General features: G+C 41.4%; 1 protein-coding gene across 20 annotated transcripts in view; it reads left to right on the top strand.

The window, feature by feature from the left end:
• Positions 1-17620, top strand: part of sgip1a (SH3GL interacting endocytic adaptor 1a) — a 67818-nt gene that overhangs the window by 11224 nt on the left and 38974 nt on the right. For 17 of the 20 annotated variants that reach the window (XM_046390680.1, XM_046390686.1, XM_046390685.1 and 14 more), the window contains exon 3: positions 2432-2476. The exons of 2 other annotated variants lie outside the window; for them this stretch is intronic. In XM_046390680.1, the coding sequence (XP_046246636.1) occupies positions 2432-2476 (45 nt within the window). Of the gene's footprint in view, positions 1-1337; positions 1556-2431; positions 2477-17620 lie in introns of those variants that run through there. One more of the 20 variants, XM_046390696.1, reaches the window with a different exon arrangement.

Here is a 17620-nt window from a genome sequence, read left to right as displayed (position 1 = left end):
AAAGGGAAGAAGTAATAAATGGGAGTTTTGGCAGGAGGGAGTCACCATCACATGGGCACATGGGCTTAAGCATGACTTGGGAGGATTCACTGGGCATGGAGAGGCACACGGCTGGCTTTTGTTAAAGCATGACTGAAGACAGATAGATAGGGAAAGATATTTGTTTATCCCCCTGGAGGAATGTAGCAGCCATAGAATTTCCCATAAACACACATTATGCAGAGTACACGTACACATATCCATTTGTGTGTGTAAAAAGTCATCTGTGTGAACACTCAAATACCACGCACTCAGCCTGGTCCCATGACAGAATATTTTGTTTACACATTCTCTTATTAGGAATTGCTTACTATGCACTTTAAGATGTGTAAGGTCAGGGCTAGAAAGTAGTGTCACGTATTAAGTAGATATCAAGTAGATTTATGACTGTATGTCCTGACACTCGCTGAATACTACGCTCCTACTGGAAAAATCTCCCAGTTTGCATACATTACTGTGTTTTGATAAGTCTGAACACACAGCTATACACTGTGACTTTAGTTTCCCAATGGGGAATCCACAGTCTCACTCTTCACAAAAAGAAAAAAAGAAATAATGAACCAAGAAATAATGAACCAAGTAATGAAGTTTACTTTCTCCCTTACAGATTTCTCACATGTCAAGCAATAATAAGTGGCAGCTGTTAAAATTGATTTGTCTTTGTTCACATCTTTACTTAACATCTACATAAGACCCATATTCAATATACATTTTTGTATTAGAATATCAAATGCTACTGTGACTGTGATTACTGCTAAAGCAACACGACAATAAAAAAAAAAAATAATCCTAGCAATTGAAACAGCAGAAAACTCAGATTGGTTGCTTTATTTATTCCTGGTTCATTCCCAGATTGCAATTGTTTTGGTAAAGTATCACTTTTTCATCATTTCATTTGTTGTTGTTGTTGTTGTTTTTGTTGCCTAATTGTCAGTCTCCTCTGCTCTTGCTCCACAAAAACATTCACCCCTCCTCCTTCTCTCCCTCTCTTTCTCTCCACCCTCTCATTGATATTTAATCAGCATACACAAACACACACCCCTCTCCGGGGGCTGCTCTGTCATGGGCCCTTCCTGCTCGTTGGTTGCAGCTGTAGCCTGCGTTGCCATAACGTCAGGCTGATCGATCCTTGTGCCGTTGCAGCGGGAAAGCACGGAGGCAGACGGCCGAGTGAAACAGACAGGCAGAGAGAGGGGAGGGTGGGAGGGGACAGGGAGAGGAAGAGGAAGAGAGAGAGAGAGAGAAAAAAAGAGGGCAGAGTGAAACCACACCTTATTCTGGGAGGGGGGGCGTGACAGAGGCTGGGACATACAAGCAGCTAGTACAGGAATAGTTACTGTGCTGGAGGGTGCAGGGCAAATATTTTGTGCAGTGGTGTGTTGCAATAAAGTCTGCGTATGTGTGTGTCCTCAACATGGGTTGTCACTTGGCTCACACCTGCACGGTACTCTCTCCGCAAGCAAGTAATTAATGTCATTCACCTCTGGGCAGGCTCGGCACACTGCGGTGATATAAGGTAGGGTGTAGGGGAGGGGTGCATTTGTGGGTATGTGTCTATAGCGTATGTCGGTATTTATTCTGTACATGTCTAGTGGCTTTTCTGTGCCTCTGTTTGGATGTAAAAATATTGTGTGTGTATTTAGTGTTTGCGCACAATTATTTGTCAAGCTCGAGAGGTTACTTGTGTAGCATTCTCTAGGGCCATGGTGTCAGGAGATTCAAGCTGTAATACATGTGACTCTGACTGGAGCTACCGGGATTGGCTGATGCCATCTCTGACCTCAGCAGGCTGCCTCCGCCCCTCTTCAGCACTGCCACCCCCCCTGCCAAACACACACACACACACACGTACACACACATAACACTCCCTCCCCTCCCTCTCTCTCGGTCTCTACGCCTCCCTCCCTGTCTCTACTCTGCCTCTTTCATTTATTTATTTATTTATTTTCCCTCCAGTTAGCCCCCCCACCCCTCCACCTTTCAGCATCCTCGGCTGAATGTGTAGGTTAGAGCCGCAGTAACAGCAACAGCAGCAGCAGCAGCAGCAGCATCCTCCTCCATGGCTTAAGCCCCAGCTCTGATCGGCAGCTAGCCTGACCAGGTCCCTGCCCCTCCTTTCTCTCTTTCTCTCTCTCTCTCTCTCTCTCTCTCTCTCTCTCTCTCTCTCTCTCTCTCTCTCTCTCTCTCTCTCTCTCTCTCGCACGCTCGCTCTCTCTCCCCCTCCTGGGCTAGTTGACAGGCGACGTCTGGAGGTGTTTTAGGCTCTCAGTTAGCCAGGGCGTTAGCCACATGTACACGGCTGCTCTGCTGTCCATCACTTCTACTGTATCTCTGTGGTAACTGGGGGCTTCTTCTCCTCTCCCCCTCCCCACACCTCCTGCTTTCATTTCAGGCTCCTTGGAGATAGAGGAATGCAAATCTGCAACCATGATGGAAGGTAAGATTAATATCTTTTAAATTTGATTGTCACACTGTCCTGTTTCCTGTTGTAATTCAGAGCAGTTCCCTTAACGTCCTTGTCCTACAGCACTTCATCTACTGGCAAGCCTGTATATGTGGTATATGTGTTTGGGAGGTTCAAATGTCATAAGCTTCACTGCTATTTTGAGTGCATACATTCCAGTGACTTGCATGTTATTCTTAGGAAAAGGGCACAGCCACTGAATGTCTACCACAGAGGCACAATGGCGAGGCTAATTGAACCGTGTGTACCTTTTGTCAGTGAGTGAGTGTGTGTGTATGTGTGTGCATATGTCTGAGTACCCCCCCCCCCTCCCGCTTCCCGCTTCCCATCGTAAAGGAAGGATTATTTGGATTTGTTGTGCAGGAGGGCTTATGTGCCCAGCTGGCTCACTTGTATAAATTCTCTTTGTATGGTGTACCCTGAAACACATGCACATACGCGCCTACACAATCGCAGTACCGTATTACCCTGTTGTGTATCTGCTCACACTACATTGCCATTTTACCCAGCATGAGCATGTGGATTGCGTGTCTGGTGGGGAGGGTGCATACATACATCTGTTGTCACCCATGGTTGGACTGATCCATGTCTGTTAGGTTGAGGAAATAGTGAGGAAACAGAGAATAGATGACTGTTTTAGTTTCATGTCCCTTTAATTGATGACATCATCAGAGGGAAGGCCAGTGATGGAGGGATGAATCCCTACAGCTCTGCAGCTGGCTCATGAAAGGCTCCATCCATCCATCTGTTTCATATGATATCTCTTATTTCATCTTTTGTATTGTCCAGGCATCTTAAACTTAATGGCCAATGGAAATTTGTATTATCAGAACAATCTGAATATGTTGATTTATTAAATCAACCTTAAATTATGTAAGCGTTCATATTCTCCGGTTTATACATGTTGAGGCAGTGTATAAAAAGAAATAAGGAGCAAAAATTGATCAAAGAAATGTGTGACGTTTTTTTATATTTATATTTTTTTTATATACTATATACATTTTTAATTCTCTCTTTAGTTACCTGTGCTTCCTTCAACTGATTATTTTTTGTCTGTGTCCCTATAAATGTACAGTGTTGTCACACAAGCCTCTTTATTCCAGGTGCATTTAGTAAGTGAACTCCATGCCAGTTTGTCTTCTGTGGAGGAAGAATATCGTTGGCTCGTTGTCTAGTTGTATTTTTGTCTGGCTTCTCTTGAGCGTTTGATAACAGTGTTTCAAACTGCTTATAATGACGGCAATCATAAACGCGTCGCCGTTTATCATGCGTATGTCATTAAACAAACTACAGACTGCTCAGTAACTTAGAATTTAGATGATGACCATGATAAAGGCTACACCATTTCTGCCCTTGTCAGAGTTAGGACAGAGCTTTGTCGCAAACAGCCTCCATGTGCGCAGTGATGTCTGATAAGCTCATGCTGATTGATTGTGCAAAATCTCTCAAGGTGAAAATAACAGACAGCGTACTAGGCAATAATTAATGCTCATCCCAAAGTGATTCTGTGTTTTCGCTTTGTGGGATGTGCCTTTAAAGTAAAGCTTAGCACAGTGTTGTTCAGTAAAATAGGATAGTGGTAGTAGACGTCGTTTTGAATGTTTTGTCTGGGTATTTATAATTAATATTTGTAGATAATCTCTACTATCCATATTGTAATTCTCCTCTCATAATTATATTTTAGGTCTGTTTTTGGTCATGATACAAAATTAGAGAATCAGAGTTGCACAAAAATAGTTCAGTAACAGAACTAATTCATCCAGCAATTTTTCAGTTAAGAATTTACCAGCTTTAATCTGTCGCTTCCCCTATCCTGCAAGCGTGCCATCCTGTCATCGGCTGCATTTTTCACTAGCCAGGTTGTTAGGTAACACTTGCCAAGGAAAAAAGACTGTCTGCAACGGCTTCCCATCCATTAGCATGGCTAGCACCGGCTTAGCATAGACTGTGTGAGGGCAGGATTACCGTCAGGTGTTAAAATTGGATGCTAATCCTTGTTAGCTATGCTTTTTAAAGCCCCATGCTTTGGCCAGTGCGGTTGTCCCTGGGTAACACACAGGGCAAGAGACATGGGGTGATTACTACAGTTTAGTTTAAAAAGAGAGTGGCAGGCATTTAAAAGATGCTTCTTGTGTTTGCGGTCACAGCATCCCTCCCTCGAGACAAAATATAGCTGATAAAAACAGGTTATACAAAATATAACTATTGCTAAACCATGACCTCCTAAAGGCAGGGCAGTTTCCCCACAGTAAAAACCAAGTATCAGTCATACTTTAAAAAATGAATTTTTCTGTGCTGTTTTTTTTTTCCTTCATAGGCCCTCCCCCTCTATAATTTACAACAGTTTAATCGTATTTGATCATTTGCTGTGAATTTCCTGTGTGGGGTTCCAGCGTCATCTCTAAGTAGATGTCATTTTAAGTACAAAATCTCCTGTATGCTTTTCTCTACTCACGAGAGCCTACACTTTACTCAACTTTCCTCAAGGTAATCATACTGGTGCAATGTGGGATTCGTGATCCCATTGGACTTTGAGGGTAGGAGCTGTGAGGAGGAGGCTCGGGGATTCATGACAATCGTAAACTTTAATAGATTAAATTTCTAACTGTATAAGCAGAACACAGACTACCATGAAATTAGGCATGACATTTAGGGTACCCGTGATCCATAACTCATTTGCAAACCCTCTTCAGCTTTCAACTACCAACATGTGAGAGTAGCATATTATCTTGAAAACCAATGGGTTGATTACTAGGCAGTTTACTGTGCACACTCTTGGTTCCCAGAGGATTAATCCTCATGCGTTAACTAATCCTCTTTCTCTAGCACCATCATAAAGCCAAAACTTCCTCTCTGGAAACTTAAAAATTGACATTTTCTCATGCTTTGTAGAGTCTAAACATTTAGCATTTTGGACACTCATTTTGTTCCACCTTCAGGTAATCTTTTCGCTCAAAATTTATATTACACTGTTGTAAGATTTACTGGTAACAGTGGTGCTCCCAATGGGAAATCTAATGAATCCATGGCATTTCCTGTAGCACCGCCTTAAAGAAAAAGACAACATTGTAGTCCCAGCACTGATAAGACTAACGATAGCAAAACCATGTATGTTGTTAGTCTTACTTTACCGTGTTGTCACAGTTTCGCCGAGTCCATCCAACAATTTTGTGGGTTGTAATGAACACTGCAGTCTCTTGTGGCATTGCTTCAGACTTGTCATCTTGTTAATCCCAGTTAGGAATCAGACTGGGACACAGGGAGGCCCAGTGCTTAGAGCTTGCCGGGCTGAAGCGTGGATAAACCCTTGACTGGAATGCTTCAGAGTGGAGGGCAGAGAGGACAGAGGTCTTTCCTTCAGTGGCCTATACTTAATAATTATTTGCTCTTGTGAGTTGATGGATTGTTAATTGTAAACTGTGCCTGTATAATTGTATTAAGTTCAAGATTCCTTTACTATCTTGCTCATCTCGTGGAAACCAAACATGCTGGGTCATATCCACAATGTCCACCATTATCATCAGCTAAGTCAAAACATCATTTTTCTATTGTTAATATACTATATAGACAAAATTATTGTCTATTATTAATTATTACCTGACCATCACACCAACAGGGACGTTAATGACATTGCATTCTAAATTCAGCTTTGCAGCTATAACAGCTTACACATTTCTGGGACTTTCCACAAGATTTTGGAGTGTTTCTGTGGGAATTTCTGCCCATTCATGCAGTAGAGCATTTGTGAGGTCAGACATGTTGGACCAAAAGGCCTCTGACTCACAATCTCCGTTCCAGTTCATCTCAAAGGTGTTGGATGGGGTTGAGGTCGGGACTCTGTGCAGGCCAGTCACATGCTTCCACACGGGAATAGAAAAGGTTCTTCCCCAAAACTGTTGCCACAAAGTTGGAAGCATAGCATTGTCCAAAATGTCTTGGTATGCTGAAGCATTAAGATTTTCCTTCACTGGACGTAAGGGGCCGAGCTCAACTCCAGAAAAACTACCACATCTGAATTCATTAATAAAGAGGTGTGTGGGTTGGGTGTGTCCCAATACTTTTGTCTTTGCATAATAAATGTTGAAACTGCAAGGAAGTAATCTTTTCTTTTCTCATCCATATCATGTGATACTTTATAAATGCAGCTGGTCTAGTTGACCAGACATAGTGACGTTGTACTACCACAAAAAACCCTTAACGTTGACGTGTTTTGGAGAATGACCACCGAAATCGTCTACATAGTCAACTCTGCTCCATTTACATCCAATAGGCTTCTGCTCGGAAGCACTCTGCTGCCATATGGTTCCTGGGTAACAACTGGCAGGATGACTCATGTCTGTTTTGGTTATGAGCTGGGCAGAGGCTCCCAAGTGCAAATATTTATCGATTTCTAAATAAATGGGCATTGGTGTGTTGATGGTAGCACAAAAACATAAAAGGTGCTTGTGAAAACGTTTTTTAATGGTGTATGTTTGAAGCCTTATGTGCAAGGACTCCTGCACTGCTCCCTGTTGCAGATCTAAATGCGTAATGTAATGTCTTGCCATTGGCCCAAACACATAACTTGTGGGCTGATGCATCGGAAACAGCCCTCAGTGGCCTAGCAGAAATTTCATGATGGTATTAAACAGAGCACCACACTGTCTGCAAATGTGGAATGCAGAATTGTACCTCCCTGCCATCCCTCACCACTGGTGCCACTTATTCTCTATCTTGACTCATAGTTTGAGTGGTCCTGGTTAGTGTTAATCTTGTCCTCAACAGACACACACATGGACAGACTCATAAATCTATCCATCTGCTTTTCGTATCAGAAAAAAGTTCTATATAAAAATATAATGATATACAGATCTGAGATTGTTGTAATCCCCAGGTTGTGATTAACAGGACATTTTGTATGTTCAGCCACCAGGCATAAAACAAGATTTGGGATCAGAGACAAAAAGTGAGCAGTAGATTAAATGATGAAAGCTGTCGTTGTTTTTCAGTTGTGCAGAAATTGATTGGAATATGTATAACAATGGGACAGTGATATAAATAAGGTTATATTTCTGATGTTAGTATGTACAGTATGCTGGTGAAGTGACATGTCTGAGTCACCGGCTTTTCCTGATAACATCATAAGTGCATGGTTTCTAACACGACAGTAGACAATAATGGCATGAAATACAGAACGTGTGGTATGCGCCTGTTCAGTCATTTAAGTGCATGTTTGTACAGTATGTGTCTTCCTCACAAAGTGCGCCAGGCGCAGAGGAAGGCTCGTCGTTGAGTGTGTCTCAGTAGAATGGGCCCATTGTGACGGTGCTTTACAATTTGTTTGACAGAGACCCAAATGAACTTTCCCACAACAAAGACATGCAGGGACTGAGACTCGGGAGAAGAGGAGGCAAAGGGGACGCAGTAAAATGAATCTACTTGCTCTTGTTCACACTCCCCTTTATACTACATTCATTCATAGACACAACATCCTCAATCCTCAAAATTCTGTCGTGTTCTTTGTGCAGATACACCCACTCACACACGCACACACACACGCACACACACTCATAGACAAGCTTATGTAATGTTCCAAGATTCAGAGCCAGATAAACAGACGTGTTTGTGTAATTCAGTGGCAGCTGGGCGAAGATGAGGTTCTCTTACAGCGTAATCTAATTGTTTCCATGAATGACATAGTTTCAACTGATTCGACTTAAAAAGGGTCTTTGTCAAAAATGTCATCAGATCATCAAAACTATTTGTGTGCTTGATAGTATCATGCTTTAAGGACATAGGGTGGTCCAAGCCCTGCATTGTAAGCAGGTAGCTTTTCTTGACTAAATAATGTTTCCATACATAATTTTACATTGAGTGGTTGCTTTCTATCTTCCCCGGAGTGATGTAGTGGTTTATTTAAATTGAAATGTTACACATAGCACTGGAAGTAACACAGAATGCAACAGACTAGGGATGCTGTTTTCAACCTGGCAGGGAGATGAGAGGAGCCTGCTGTCTAAACAGTAGGTGATTTACTGTCAAAGATGTGTGGTCTAATTTAATCAGTAGCTCTAGTTTTATCAAAAAGTCAGTCAAGTGTTGTGGATGCTGCTGTAGCACTAATGTCATCACTGTGATGGCACCGTGGGCAGCTTTGCTTTGTGGTTTACAGAGGAATTCAGGCTAGAATCAAGAGCAAGAACTTGTCGCAAGCTGGGAGAGTAAAATGAATGTGCTACAGCTAAACAAAGCAGGAGTGGTGGAGATAGAAAAGGAGATAAACTGAGTTAAAATGTCCAAGTAGGATAGCGTGCGAGTGGAACAGATACATGGAGAGCAGCAGTGTGTCTCAAAGCCCCAGAGGAAGAGGGAAAGCCAGAGAAATACAGAGGGAGGGGAAGAGGATTGTATGATCATCATGAAAAGACCTGTTATTTTGTTGAGTCACTTCCTTGTCTGTGACTGTTTTTGGAATCTGATCAGCTGATCAGTGTTTTCAAGGGTGATTTGGCAAGTATTATATTTGAGTGCAACAAATTCTGTATCTTAGATTTTATTTTCTTTAGATATCATTTTACATTACTTTGCTATGTCTGCATTTTAGTTCAGATGGGAAGCTTCAGGCGCATCCTTTCCATCACCACTCCTGTGTAACAAGGAAAAGTCAGTTACATCATGGATGCTTTACTGATGCAGTGCTTTGACAGGCTGTGTTGTGATGCTCAGGTGGAAGCTTGTTTACATCAGTGAGCACCAGTGACCATACACATTGCTATAAACCCATTCACCATCATTTATTGCTCCACTCCAAAATCTTGTTGGATAGACTCGGTGGCAGGGAAACCCTCCGGGCAGTTGGACTCATTTGGCCATATAATATTAATGTCCTTCTCTGCATAATGCATTCAGGTCCCAAGCTGACTGTTAGTGCTTGGATCAGTCTCCTTTGACTCTGCCTAATTAATAAATTCACATGGAATCTCATAGTTAAATGGATCAAATTTCGGTGATCTTTCTCTTCATTCCTGGGATAAACGTTGGCTCACATGATCATTATTGTACTGGATGTGTATGGGTCGAACACTCTGTGTGTATTTTTACTGTATGGCTTCTAGCCAGACCAGTGCAAACAGATGTCAGTTTCAATCAGTGGAGGATGCGCTCGCACAGTGACGCCGAGTCTCAGCTACAGGAAGAGATTAGCAGCGTTTGGATTGATACTGGTTGGGCTGAGAGATGTAGTGATGAGGAAGGGATTGAAAGGTTGAAGGGGTACAATATGTGAGAGAGAGAGAAAAAAAGAGAGATGCAAAGACAGACACAACATGTAGAAGTTTCTCGCCAGCTGTATGCATGAGTGTGTGTGTGTGTGTGTGTGAGACATGTTTTCAGGCTTGTGCGGCTTCTGTGGAAACCTTCTGTTTGTGTGAGTGTGCCGCAAGTGTCTGCACTCTCTGTGTACATTAAAAAGTAGGCCTGGTTTACATTTCAGCTTGTTGAATGAGCTAAAGAAAAATACTTTGTAATTCAGTGTGCATATGTGCACCAAACTGTGTGACTCTCAGTGAAAAGCAGAGATGTGTTTGCAGACAAGATACAAGATAGGTAGACATGACATGAGCTCGTTGTCACTGGCCTTAAAAGACATCAGTAGAAAATCATTGATCACCTGCTTCTATAACATGAGCTTTTATCTTCAAATATTAAACCCGTGGCTGGGATGCCATGTTGGAGTCAGAGTCAGGCTGTGAAAAATCATAATGTTGCATAACTGAAGCAATCTTGTCACACAAGTACTGTGCAGCTTTTTTATGTTTATGTTTTATTTAACCTGTTTGAGTAGTTTGCAGTGGGACAGACACCAGCAGTGACAACACTTAACTGCAGGTTTGGTCAATATTAACGCATAATGTGCATTGATAACTACGCTGACTACACCTTATATGCAATTCTAAAATTGCATTTTTTTTCAGGTGAATGGCAGTGAGACAGTTTCTCTGTGTTTAATTTTGGAGGGAAGGGGGAACTATTATGTTAAGATATTCACATAAACATACACAGCAAATGAATAACAACACATGTCACTATGATAGATGAAATATAAAACATTTAACACTATTGACTGGTCATTGATCAGATAAAATGTCATAATACGATCACAACTAGGTTTTACACATTACATACACATTGCATCAAAATTAGCACCTGTGTGCAAGTTTTTTTTTAGTTTTTTTTTAGACTTGGGTAAACCCACTAAAAATAGGCGATAGACTCCCTTCCTTTGCCTTTTTTTGCACTCAAGTTAGTATGAGCAGTCTAATGTAGACAATGACAATATTGGGGTTTTCTGTCACCACATTTATGTTTGCATGATTAGGTATGCCCATAAAAGGTGTCTGTGTGTGTGTGAGCGAGAGAGATGATAAATAATGCTGGAGAGAGAGTCCTCCTGCCAGTCGTTGTCCCAGCAGCTATCAGATGGATGACTCACAGCAGATAGGATTTCATCAGTAGACATCAGACCTTTCACAGAATAGAGGAGCCATTGATTTTCACCATATCAGCAGGGAACGAGGCAGAGGGGGAGAGAAGAGGGGAGGCAGGGAGACGTGGGAGTTAGAGGTACATATGAAACTGCAACTGAGAGAAAAGTGCACATCAGTGAAACTACACTACATGGCACAAAGCACCTGTCATCTGTAGTCCCACTGTCCCACACTGCTGAGGAGTACAGAGGGAAGCTTTGGTTGTACGCTGATCAGTATCTGTGTCTATAATGAAAAATGACCACAAAGGATTTTTCATGTTTTGTTAATCTGTGAGTCATTTCTTTATGCAAATATGATTCAGTAAATTGTTGAGAATGAGAAGGATTCCTCTTTTCTGGACTTTTTTTTTTTTTTGAAAACTGTTGGTCTTATTGGATGAGAGTTGGGACTGTGTTATTCCATTTGTACCTCTGCTCCTGTGTTTTTGACATGCGGTGCAACAGTTTAGTGTTGCAGTAATTGTTTTCACGGCTTGACTCCTCTGAGGTGTTCTTCCACTGACCCTCACACTGGTCCTGTAAACTGTTATGAGTCCAAATACTTCTGCCTTTAATGTAGCTGTGTAAAAGTTAGACTTCAAAATCTGTCACAAACAACAGGACATAGGTTCTGCTACATGGGTATTTGTTGCTGGATGTCAGATTTCAGTGCTGCCTTCAAGAGACTCAGTAATGTTGCAGGATTTTTGCCAACACCCTAGTAGAGACACAGGCATCCAGTGGCAATGCTGTGTCATGTCAGGAAGACAGAGTGTGTAGCATAAGTTCATTGATGCCCTATTTTCTTTTGTTATTTAATGTGATGGGCTGATGCCACCTGAGACTCCAGTCTCTATTTTATGTTATCAGACAACTCATTTGTTAATGCATTTTTCAGACAGTGACAGACTGATAATGCCCTGAAAGGACAGAAGTGGCAGTAGCAAAGACAAGAAAAGACCAAGTGATATCAAATTGCTTCCAAGTACATCAGTTTGTAGGACTTTTGGTTTACCCGGTTCGCTAGCTGATACAGAGGAAAGAGCTGCCTGGAACCAGCATATAGCCAAAATTGTTTGACCCTCTTGTGCTTTGCCAGACAGTATATATATATATATATATATATATATATATATATATATGTGTGTGTGTGTGTTTCTCATTACACCACCGGCTCATCACTCCTGCCAACCTTAAGCATTTTCTTAAAGCTAAATTACCTCATTGACCTTCTTGGTCACAGACTGAGTGAGATTCATATTTGGTCATTTTGCATCCTTTCCAAAACAAATGGGCTAGACAGACCCATGCGACCAGAGTGCAGTTTGTCCAAATTAAAAGGAAGATTGGAGGAAAAGGAAGTTACTCCCCTCACTTTACCACAATGCTAACTACTGTCCTTAGTTGGTGAGGGCGATGCAGGAATAAGAATGCTTTCTTGTCTGATTTCTTAGGAATCAGATTGAAGCCTTTCTTACCAGGCCTTGAAACGTCAGCATATTGTGTTGTCTCTGAGGGCTGTTTGAGCTTGATTTGAATTAAACACACATACAGGACGTTTGACAAACTTTTCCCTGCCCATGCCGAAGGCTGTTTTTTCCCAGAATCACAAGGTTTTGTTTTGTCCCCTCTTCCACCCTCTGGCAAGTCATACGCCTCTGTGCAAATAGTTTGATTTGCTAGAATTTGTGAAGTAAAATCAGTCAGCACTTGTGTTCTTGTCTCAGGTTTCCACACTTTCCAAAGCAACATCAACATATCTTTAGCTCTTTTTGCCTTTAACAAAGAAGGAAATTGGAAACTTTTAATATCCAAGTACTGAAAAACCTGAATGTAATTCTGCTCTCCTACTATTGAAAGTGTGTTTTTATAACTAACTTTTTTTTTTGTATCTTTATACTTTGGCCCAGCTTTCCCATTTGAATGCCCCAAAGCTAATGGATCTCATAATCATCTCTGAAATTTCTTTCCTCAATAAAATATTTAGTATTTATGTCTTTTATCAACCTAAAATTTAAGCTCTTAAGCAAATGCATTTTATATTCTTTCTAATCACAGTGAGGGAGTAGGGTGTAATCTAGCACCAATCTCAGACAGCCTTAACCCTTTTTACTGTCTCACTAGAGCACAGTAATGGATAGTTCTACATGGTGCGAGCTTGTATGCATCTATTTCTGTGTGTTGTTTGTTATTTATGTGTCTGTACATGCATGTAACTGTGTCATCACTCCCACTTGATATACACTAGAGTCACATTGTCACATTTTGCCTTACTTTAGTGCAGCAGCTGTAGCAGAATTCTCCTGCAATGCTCCCTTTTTGTTTCAGAAGTACCAGCTTGTTACATAACATGCACTCCTTAAGAACAGCATCTTTTTTTCAGTACCTTTGTACACAGTGTAATGACAAGTGTTGAGTGAGCAGGTAGTGCGAAATGCTGTACTGAAGGAAGAGAACATGCGTTAAACATCTCTATCCTTTGTATTCGTTCTCACAGACCTGTTTCTGTTGCCTTTTGCAAATTGATAATGTTGAATAGCAGGAGGAAAGGTCGGAGAAAAACAAATAAAAGTTCGTGAGTCATGATATAAACCAGTACCTGTGCAAAGGTTATGTGTTGTGTGTGCACAGCCAGCCAGAGTCATCAGCATAAACCATGTTTTCAGCTGGGCTTTCTGTACTATAATTTGCTATGTTTAGGTGATATGTTTAGGTTAGGAAACAATCATAATGTTGTTAATATTATTAGCATTTTCTTTTTCTTTTTTTTTCTTTTTTGCCTGTTAAGTTAGGCACATTCAAATCTCCCCAGTCACGATGTCTCCCCAGTCATAAATCCCTTGTGCTCACACCAAACATTAGCTCAGTGTTACATACAAAACAATGCAAAACATACTCACTCAAGTTGTATTAATATATTAATATTAAGCTTGAGTGAAAAAGTCGTGGGGCTTTGCAGAGTGTTGTGACGTTGAGACGTTTACCAGCGAGAGCAGAGCTCAGAATCGTTCAAATCGAAATGAATTTATCTTCACTCTCATTTCTCATTCTGTCTGCACCCTGTGTTGTAATAGGTTGCTGCAATTAGTTTCTCTTTGTCCTTGTTGTCTGCTCACTGGAGAGGAAGTGTACTTTACTTCATGAAGGTAGATGGCGAAATAACCGTGTCTCTGGTGAGTGATCACAGGTGATACACGCACACCCTTGGAGCCTATCGTTGCTCACTACCTTGCGGCTAATGTACCTTGCAGCTAATGTGTTCTGAATAGACATGACTGATCCTGTGACACTTTAGGTTGGTTGGATATTTTTTGAGTGGAACACTGCCACATTGAAATCTTCTGTGGCACCTGCACCAGTTTTTTCTAACAGGCACTGTGGATGCGAGTGACAGTAGCTGCCTAAACCATGAAGTTAGGTAGATACAGTCTGCATGCACAGCCTTCATTCAACCTGCAGGTTACATAAGAGTTTCCATAACACCAGATTGCTGGGAATTAGGATTGATGGTGTGTTCCCTCAAAGTGGTTCCAGATCTTGTGGTTCATTGTGGTTTCTGTGCATCCTCTCTCTCTCTCTCTCTCTCTCTCTCTCTCTCTCTCTCTCTCTCTCTCTCTCTCTCTCTCTCTCCCTCCCCCCCTCTCCCTCTCCCCCTCCCCGCGCCTCTCACCCTCCTTGTGTCACTCTCACTTTCACTCCTCCCCTCCTCGAACACAAGCGGCACCTTTGATGATGCCAGTGGTAGAGGCAGAAGAGGCAGTCGGAGGTTTTAATAAGACCCTGTCCTAATGAACCATCAGGACATTCCTTTTCTGACCAAAAGCTGAGCAAACCTATAATCTGGGTGTGAACAGGGGAGGGGTGGAGTCAGCGGTCTGCCTTAACCAGAGTGAACTGAGATTAGATTGCTGGGAGGGAATAAGGCAAATGTAATCCACAGGAATTCGGGCCATCTTGTTAGGTTCTGTCTCAGTGACAGGGACAAGAGATGGAGGAGAAGATAGAGCCTTTGTTGCTTCTGTGTCTCTTCAGAGTGTGCAGAGTTGACACTGTGTTTTATTTTTCCTTTTCTCTCCCCCCTTTTTCTGTCCTCATTTTCATAATTGTTTTTTTTTTTTTTTCTACAAACAAAGTAATTTCCTGTGCTCCCCCGGGACACATGGAAAGAGGATGTGACCAGGCTGCATCTGAGCTTCTGATACATATCAACTTTCTGTCAAGCCTCATCTACACAAGACCGCACACACATGCACACACACGCACACACACACACACACAGCCTGGTAACACAAGCTGCTCGTGTGGAAACTTTTCATCTTGGGCAGCCTCATAATCTGACTGGCAATCTCCTTTATCCCTTTGCCTGTGTCTTGTTCCCTGTCTCTCACACACATTACGTGCACACATACCCACGTGTCTTCTCGCTGAAAAACAGACCATATTTATTGCTGAATCATATAGCTGGCGTGGTAATTGAAAGACATTTGATTCGCTGCAGGGAAAGCTGAAAGCATCCTCCTTTGTCTCTTGAAATACAAGAATTTTTTACTAAATTAATACAGATAAAGCATCTGGTGAAACAAAATTAATAAACCTGTGGAGTAATTGAAAAGTTTCTAGTTTGTTCCCCAGTGATAGCAGGACAAAACTATAAGTTTCCCATAGTGCAGTTGGGCAGCACATTTCATTAGATACTCAGTTTGTAATGCGAGTTTTTCGTTATAAGTCTGTATCGTCGAAAGCTAAGCTAAGCCAAGGAAACCCTTGATGACATTTTTAGGGTTATTTTCTGAGACTCGATAAAGCTCGTACCGAGCCACTGAAAGCATCACACAGCTATTTTCACAGCCAGCCAGCGTACTCCCCACGATTATGTATGTATGATCTTTATTTGTAAAATCAGGATTTTCCTCTTAACTTAATTTGGCGGACAGTATCCAGTTGTGTTTGCATTTTTATATTTTAAAACAGGTGACCAAATGGGGCATTTAAAAAAACAAATAGTAGACTTTTCCTAGATAGATAAATACTTTATTGATCTCAGGGGAGATTCAGTAATAATTCCTTAAAATTCATCTCTTACCCAAACAGCCCAAAAAACATTTCCTGTTTTGAATTTGAGAAACTGTAAAAAGCAAATAATTCATTTTTTAAATCAGATTATTCGATTGATCAGTTGAAGAATAATTTCATCACTGCAAACGGTACACACTAAAAGGGAAACAACGCAAACTGGAATTTGGTGAGTGGGGGCTTACACATTAAGGAGTGCGTCTCTAGAGACTCTGAAGTGCTCAGAGTTAAGTTCCCAGTCTATCTGCTCTGTGCAGAGTATTGAAGCAGTGCTGACCTATGAGGAGCTGACACTCTGATGAATGGGCTTATCTTACTAACCAGACTTTTGGGAGAAGAGGTCATTTATTAATTACACTCAGTTTTATGCACACACATGAAGGCTGGCAAACACATGGAGTAGAAGAAGAACGGGACAAAAAAACGGAACTTAAGAAAGCATAGAAAAACAGAGGAATCAAAAAGGACAGGCAGCATAAAATTATCTAAGTGAAAGGGTTTTTGAACGCAGTTGTATGAAATGCATGATTTAATAGCAGCATTTATAAATAATCAGTTTGTCCCTACATTATCATACCATGTCCAACCCCGGTTTTTACAAGAATTTATTTGATAGAATCAAGGCCATTAACCTGATTGGTTACTTGTTACATTGACAGAGAGAAAAGGGATTTGACATTGAGAAAAGTGCCCATACTGTACATTGGCAAGACCAATGGGGCGATTCCCAGGATTTCATCTACCAGCACACACGCCTACCCCATGCAACCTATATATAAAAGCGGTGTAATGGTTCAATGGGTGTAATTGAGAGTGGGCTGTACCATTTCCCTGTGGTAAATGCATGCTGGATTCTATTATCTCAAGTCATCCAATGAAGCCTCACTTTTTCCAACAAGGCAGTCAAGGTGTGCAAATAGCATTCAAACTGCTGTTCAAGGATTCCGATTGTGGCTTGGACAATTACCTTGGGCCAAAGTGTAGCTGATGTATTTATGCAAAATGAGATGATTTATAATATGAACAGTTCTTGTGCCTTCGAACACCATTACCCTGCAACAAAGAATCTATGCTACCTCTGTAAGAAATTATGTAACATTTAGAAGCTGCTGAAAGGGAGTAATTGTTGTGTCAGATTGCATGGCTGCATAATATTTTTTTTAAGCCCTCATATGTGCACAATGGCATAAAAAGCTCATCATAGAGGTTCTGCAGTACATGGGATTGTGATGTAGCTTTAAACAATAAATGGTCTTGGTATAGATGACCCTAAACCACATCTTTTTGCAGTTCCAGGTCTTGGATCTGCCTTTTCCGTTTCTGGTATAGAGCATTAGCAAATGTCAATCAAGCTGTCAAAAATGATTCGTGTCATTTTTTTCCTGAACAGAGTAACATAGCTCAAAAAAATAGGAAAATGTAGTACCTGTATTGGCATTTCACATTCATATTCAGTACTGGAATCCTTCATGACAACCTGCAAAAAATATCGCACCAGATTGCCGTTTGCAGATCACCGTGACGCTCTCAAGGTGATA

This window comes from Scatophagus argus, chromosome 6 (assembly GCF_020382885.2).
Source record: "Scatophagus argus isolate fScaArg1 chromosome 6, fScaArg1.pri, whole genome shotgun sequence".
In the NCBI taxonomy this organism is placed as follows: domain Eukaryota; kingdom Metazoa; phylum Chordata; class Actinopteri; family Scatophagidae; genus Scatophagus; species Scatophagus argus.
This window is presented reverse-complemented; position numbering and strand designations above follow the sequence as displayed.